We start from the raw sequence: 6,359 nt of genomic DNA on the forward strand, positions 1-6,359 counted from the left end.
TAGATACCGTATTATTGTATTGTATTGTTCCAACTTTGTCATAATGTTAATCAGTCATGCTGAAGAGGACCTGAGGTCAGGTCGAAATATTCATGTTTTAATAAAATAGTGTTCTAAAGTCTACTCCGTTTCCTGTTTTACTTTCTTCTTTATTATCCATATGAACACACGTGGACTCCTCTTCATGTTTTATATATATGTATATATATAAGAGAAAATAGATAATAAATGTTCATTTATACAATAGTTTATGTGATTATGCCCGTTAATACACTGCTCGACGCAGATTGATTTTACAGTGACTCTATTTATTGTTTTATAGTACTAATTCTAAAAATTACAGTATTCATTTTGAAAAGAGGCCGCCTCTTTGCAAAAGTAGCCCAGAAAAGAAGCCCATCTTGTAAGCAAGTCCATATCGAAAATAAGCTCATCCAAAGTTCATAAAAAAAGAAGCCTAAAGCTTCAATTCGAGGTTTTACTGTATATTATTTTATTTGTTTCTTTACTTTTTTTTAATTTTTTTTTATTTATTGTTCGTGTTATATCTATATAGTATATTAAATTGATATTAATTTAATAGTTTTTATTTCTCTATGAAAATAAAAATTAAACTAATAAAAATAATAGGTGTCATAAATAATAACATATTTTTATGACAATAGAAACGTTTTTCAAGTCTTGAGTATAAGTGTACACTACACTATAACACATAAATAATTTAAGCTTCGTCAAGACCATCAAATTAAATTTGACAATAACATGTGACATGCCTAAATATTGGCCATAATGACATCACATCATGAACATATATAGGTACATCATGATTATAGATATATGGGCTTACACCAGTTTTTTGTCAAATAAAAATGTGATTGTATGAACAGTATTTTAGGCTTAAACCGGCTACAAGTAAGTTGGAATTTTGGCAGTAAATTTGTAAAAATATGTAAAAAAAAATTAATCTGTATTTTATATAAACTTAGTAACGACGCTGATGTTGGAAAACATTGGTCGTGGCTCTGACGTTAACAACTGATGCGTCCCATTAAGGTGATTGGCAAGATATTACAATGTATACACATTAATTGTAAAATACAATAATTTAGAACTATGAGCGTAGATGAAATAATAATTTTACTCTACAACAAAAAAATCTCAAATCATACTCACCATAGAGTGGTCCAGCTCTGGTGCTGTTTACAACTGGGAAGTTCTTTCCGTCGTTGAAAGTATAACAATTACCGTACAGGTAATTGTAATTATATGTAAAATTACTGAGAACAGAAATAATTTATTATTGTGTGTTTATCTTCCTAGGGTAATTATTAATTAAAAGAGATGTATATAAGCTTACATCTTTGATAAATTTTCATTTAAAAAAATAAACCCGTATGTTCGTGTTAGTATTATTTACGTAATGTTTTTTTTTGTTTGTTTGTTTGTTTTTTTTTTTTTTATAAAAAGAAGATTAATCTTGGTTTAAGCAAAGATATGAGATATTTCCATGATGTCAATACTGTCATAAGCAAAACGAGAACAACTTATGAACATGGTACCTTTGCTAATTCGTTCTTAATATACGGCTGGGGGAAATTTCACCGTAAGGGCAATGGTTCCAAACAGTCACATTACGACACTGACTGCAGCCGGTTCTTACCTTGGCAAACATGGATATCCATTAAAAGTGCAAGACAACATTGCTTCAGAAAGATTGTGACCTGTGATCTCTCGGTCTTTATACGGTAATGCAGCGGCGTGTTCCGTCACTACATTGATCATGTCGAAGTAGATCTCATGGTTTTCCAGATTAGTATCACCCCAATCTTGATACTTGTTTCGCTTTAATATAAAGTACAAGTACGTTAGCCGAGACTCTGGGTGCTTTGGTATGATGCGCCAAACGAGGGGGCCGTGCGTACATGGCTGAGGGCCCCTTTGTTCTCCGGTGATGAGGTCCAGGAGTGGGCCTCAGGGGACTCAGACGTGTTAGACTTTTACGAGACGTAGGCCTATTCGATTGTGTTTAAAGAATAAAAATTCGTAGGTACAAAATCCCCGTTTTATGAGAAGTCAACACAAGAATTGCTTCTTTTTACCTTCCAACGTAAAGAACTTTTTCTTAATCATAATTTAAAAATAAATTTATTTCGTCGTAAGCAATTTCGTTTTTTAAACACCTTTTTAGATAGCGACCTAACAGTAATTAATTTTACTTTTTTATCTGGCAATGGTGTATAATTTTGTTCTTGTTTCTTTTGTATTTTTCATGTTTTCTCGTTTGTCTCTGTATTTTAAAGACTTTTTAATGACAAAACAAATGAATTGAATTGAAATGAAATCCAACTGACGTGTTTATTGTTCATTGTGTAGCCCCTCATTATCACATTGTGTTTTGCCAGTTTCCCTTTAGGGTACTACAAATCAAAATATACAAGTATTTAGTAAGTGTGAGACAAAAATCATGAGTAAACTTATAACTATGCTTAATTAATTGGCACCTTTCCAAGTCTAACAAAATGTGGCAATTTACAGAAGAACCAACAATACAAAAAATATACAATTCCTGTCGTTTACAGTAAGTCAATAAGTGTACTAGCTTAATTCCCAGCAATTTACATATACACTTGATCTACCGGGGTGAAACTAAGACACACGTTGCATAAAATACTTTAATACGTACCTCTTTTAAAGCTATTGTAGTTAGTGATTTGTTTAATTCACTCTGAGTCTTGATGTAAGAATATCGCATCCCATTCATGTTACAAATAGTAATGGCAGGAAAGACGAGGCTAGTTACACTTTTGATATCCATATTAGTAGTAATCTGTCGTGCATAGTAGGCGTTTAAGAGTGATACAATCTGCCAAACACATACAGAAAATGATACTAGAAAAGCGCAAACCCACAAAAGACGCCTCGTCTGGGTCTGAGCCCGCTTTATGTTAGGGATACCGTGCGCTGAGATATTCTCCATAGAAGATCCCACTACAAGAGCTACATTCGTTCCATTTTCATTATCTTTCTTCGCACCAGTAAGTTCCTGGATTATCGTCATGTTCGTACTTCGCTTGGAGAGTAGATCGTTTACAACACTAATCCAGGTGTTTGGTTTTAAACAGAAATGAGAGAAAATAATGTAGATCTTAGCATACAGAGTTCGTGTACCGTAATGGTTTATAAATTCATAAAAAATACAATTATATAATGTCAATGAATAATAATATATCACACAAAAATGCTATTATTATTATTATTATTATTATTATTATTATTATTATTATTATTATTATTATTATTATTATTATTATTATTATATTATTATTATTATTATTATTTCAATTATTTACATCATTATTATCATTAATATTATTATAATTATTATTGTTAATAATATATATTACTAATAACTATGTCTATTATTATTATCGTAATTATCATTTTAATATAATCATTATACGAATATATGTGAGCTGTCGAGACAAAATGAGTCTTGTGGTATGACTGGTCAATTTGATATTTTCAAGAAAATATATCTGAAGCGATATTTCGACAAAAATTGAGTTTCAATTTTTCTGAATAATATGTAGCAGCAAAAGTTCCGATTTGAGTTACTTATTGTAATTATGTTTTTGAGGCACATTTTGTGCTATTTTTCAAGATTAATAAGAAAACAACCCAAAATTTATCAATTTTTTATCGTTACAGGCGATTTTCTCTTAAGTATGTTATTTAGACATCTGAATTTTAAAATGATCTTACTCCGGTTTTACTCGACCTAATTTAAACAGCAAAATCAAGCTTATATTCATCTATCTAAATATATCAATAACTCATTTTTCATTTTTCGTACCACAAGATTCATTGTGTAACGACAGCTCACATATAGGCTTATTTTGGAGACCTGAATAGTGTAAATAGTCACCATACACGATTTTTGTTTCCAGTAGATTAATATTATGAATATTTTCTGTCTTACCTTATCAATTAGTTTATTTCACTCATTTATCTTTACGACACTCAAGACACACAACAAAAAATACACAGTACATGTCACAGCCTGGTGGTATATGTAAATAGAACCACGGTTAGGCCGACAATTAAATCTAATAAATGGCTATAGATGGCGCTTTGTAAATCGTGAAAACACTTCATCATAATGAATTACTGTAAGTTATAAGTACCGCATTCGAGTGAAACACACACATTTAATATGGACTATATCAGTGCATACGGACACGACCTCGATTAAAGGGGAAGTTTCTTCACGTTACAATGCCAAATATTATTAATCCATCATTCTATGAAAAAAATATGTTATTCATAATGATCGTATATTTAGTGACGGTAGTGCGCACTTTCAAAGCTGTGTATAAATAACATAGAGTAGGCTATCAGGTTAACGTATGTTCCGTTCTCATGGAATCAAAATTTATAATCTAACCATATTTTTTTCCTGTCTACCTTTCTCCGATGTCAATTAGTAGCTTGACATAAGAGCTCTTTGAAGAAAAATTGAATATGGTCCAGCAAGCATTAAGAACTCGATATTTCACACAATCATTACAAGATGAACATTGATTTGTAAGCGCAAACATGTATTCAGAGTGTTATACCAGACCTATCAGGCGTGCCAATCAAACTTTTAAAAATTAACCAATCAGACCAAGGCAAAGAAGGCGCGCTTGACTTACGCACACACATGGTTGTCTAAAAAATGCACGTGTTTACTTTGTACGTTTATGCTATCAACTTGTGGCACTTTAGCAAAAAAAAAACAAAAAAAAAACAAACAAACAATGGGGCGAAGTCTTGCGGAAGGGTTTGGTATACCTTGCTGTCAAACGGTGCTATTATAACATAAACCAGAAAACGGTAAACTGCAGACATAGTTCCTGAAACACTTGTTTGTTACCCTGAGATGTCCTTTTTTAAAGATGATTTTAACAGCAACGGACATAGTAAGAAGACCCGACGTATAAGCAGCTCAAACATCTTCAACACTATGGCCAATGATTGCGCTCGGTATTACGCCATAATGCTTGTACAACTCAACTAATCCGATCTGAACGCAACATATGCAGGTTTGAGAAATTTATGTCAAAAAGAAGAAAAGGATATTTTAAAATATGCTGTCATTATTGAAACTTAGAGTTGTGTATAGGAATGTTCAAACGTTATAGATTTTTTAAAAAATATTTTTAATAAAAATATATTTATTTCGGAGTGTCAGTTTTTAACATGTATCTTTAATAATAGCATATGAACCAGGGACCACTTTGCTTCGCTTTTTCGAAGATATTCGTCTAACAACTAATAAGAAAGTTTGTAATTTTAAAGTTGACTAGATGTTGTTTCTTATTATTCATATAATAATGGGGTCTGGTAAGAACGTTACCTGTATTACTTAGCTGAATATAGGACATGCGTTCATCAGCAGTTTAACCATGGTCTACCATTGAGTACCCATACCGGGAAAGACAAACACTGCTCTGAATGGCGTTGCCTTCTATGGGGTGCCATACGCAGCAATAGTCCATGTTAAAATCAAAGTTTAATTGAAAAATTCAATGTTTAATTTATCAAAACGTAGGCGTAAATTTCTCAAAATGTAGATCTAGTTTCCCAAAATGAAATTCTAATCCTTGAAAACGTAGTTCAAATTTTCCAAAATGTAGTTCTAATTTCTTTAAAAAAAATGTAATTCAAATTCAAAACGTAGGTCTGACTTGGTCAAACGCCCTCTCCAAAACGTAAATCAAAACCAGCATGGTTTGAAATGCATTTTACAACGACACTATAGGCATGGAATTTTGCTGCGTATGGCACTAGACCTGCGAAATGTAAATCAAAACTAATCATATAAGCATGACGTGGGCCTGTTCCATAATTGATGGGGAATCAATTTTCCGCTGCAGTCCGTTGCCGTGAACAACGCTTCCCAGTGCGTCTGCTAATTTTTGATGGTCAGGGTACGCGATCACGAGCTCTATGCTAGGTATTATAGTCTGGCCTATGTGGGCTGGGATTTGCAACAATGTCTTGGACTAGGAGGCCTCTACAGCCAAACTATAGTAGGAAGCCTGGTCCTAGGCTAGGCCTATAATATAGTGAAAGTCTGTATAAGTAGTCATATGATTACAGGTTTACATTGTACCAAAGGGTCAAAATTAACGATCGCATTTATTTTTCATTGAAAAAAAAAAAAATAAGCCCTAAAAAGATATAAATAAATTTAACTTAAGGATTTTAAAATATTGAAAAAAAAAACTGTAAACTTAAAAAAAAAAATAAATAAATTTAACTTAAAACACAAACAACGCGGTAGGAATAAATATGAAGTTTGCGATAATTAATTG

At 32.1% G+C, this 6,359-nt stretch overlaps 1 protein-coding gene across 1 annotated transcript in view; it reads right to left on the minus strand.

The window, feature by feature from the left end:
• The window catches only part of LOC117106995 (amiloride-sensitive sodium channel subunit gamma-like), a gene marked incomplete at its 3' end in the record, with an annotated part of 13,916 nt that extends 9,873 nt beyond the window's left edge, over positions 1-4,043 (minus strand). Inside the window, exons 1-4 of the mRNA XM_033248510.1 lie at positions 3,980-4,043; positions 2,684-3,095; positions 1,661-1,842; positions 1,174-1,277 (exon numbers count right to left, since the gene is read on the minus strand). Coding sequence (XP_033104401.1) covers positions 1,174-1,277; positions 1,661-1,842; positions 2,684-3,058 — 661 coding nt within the window. The remainder of the gene's footprint in view (positions 1-1,173; positions 1,278-1,660; positions 1,843-2,683; positions 3,096-3,979) is intronic.
• Between the last annotated feature and the right edge of the window lie 2,316 nt (positions 4,044-6,359).

Source organism: Anneissia japonica, unplaced genomic scaffold (genome assembly GCF_011630105.1).
Source record: "Anneissia japonica isolate Jap-2015-1 unplaced genomic scaffold, ASM1163010v1 scaffold3431_len15640_cov140, whole genome shotgun sequence".
In the NCBI taxonomy this organism is placed as follows: Eukaryota; Metazoa; Echinodermata; class Crinoidea; order Comatulida; family Comatulidae; genus Anneissia; species Anneissia japonica.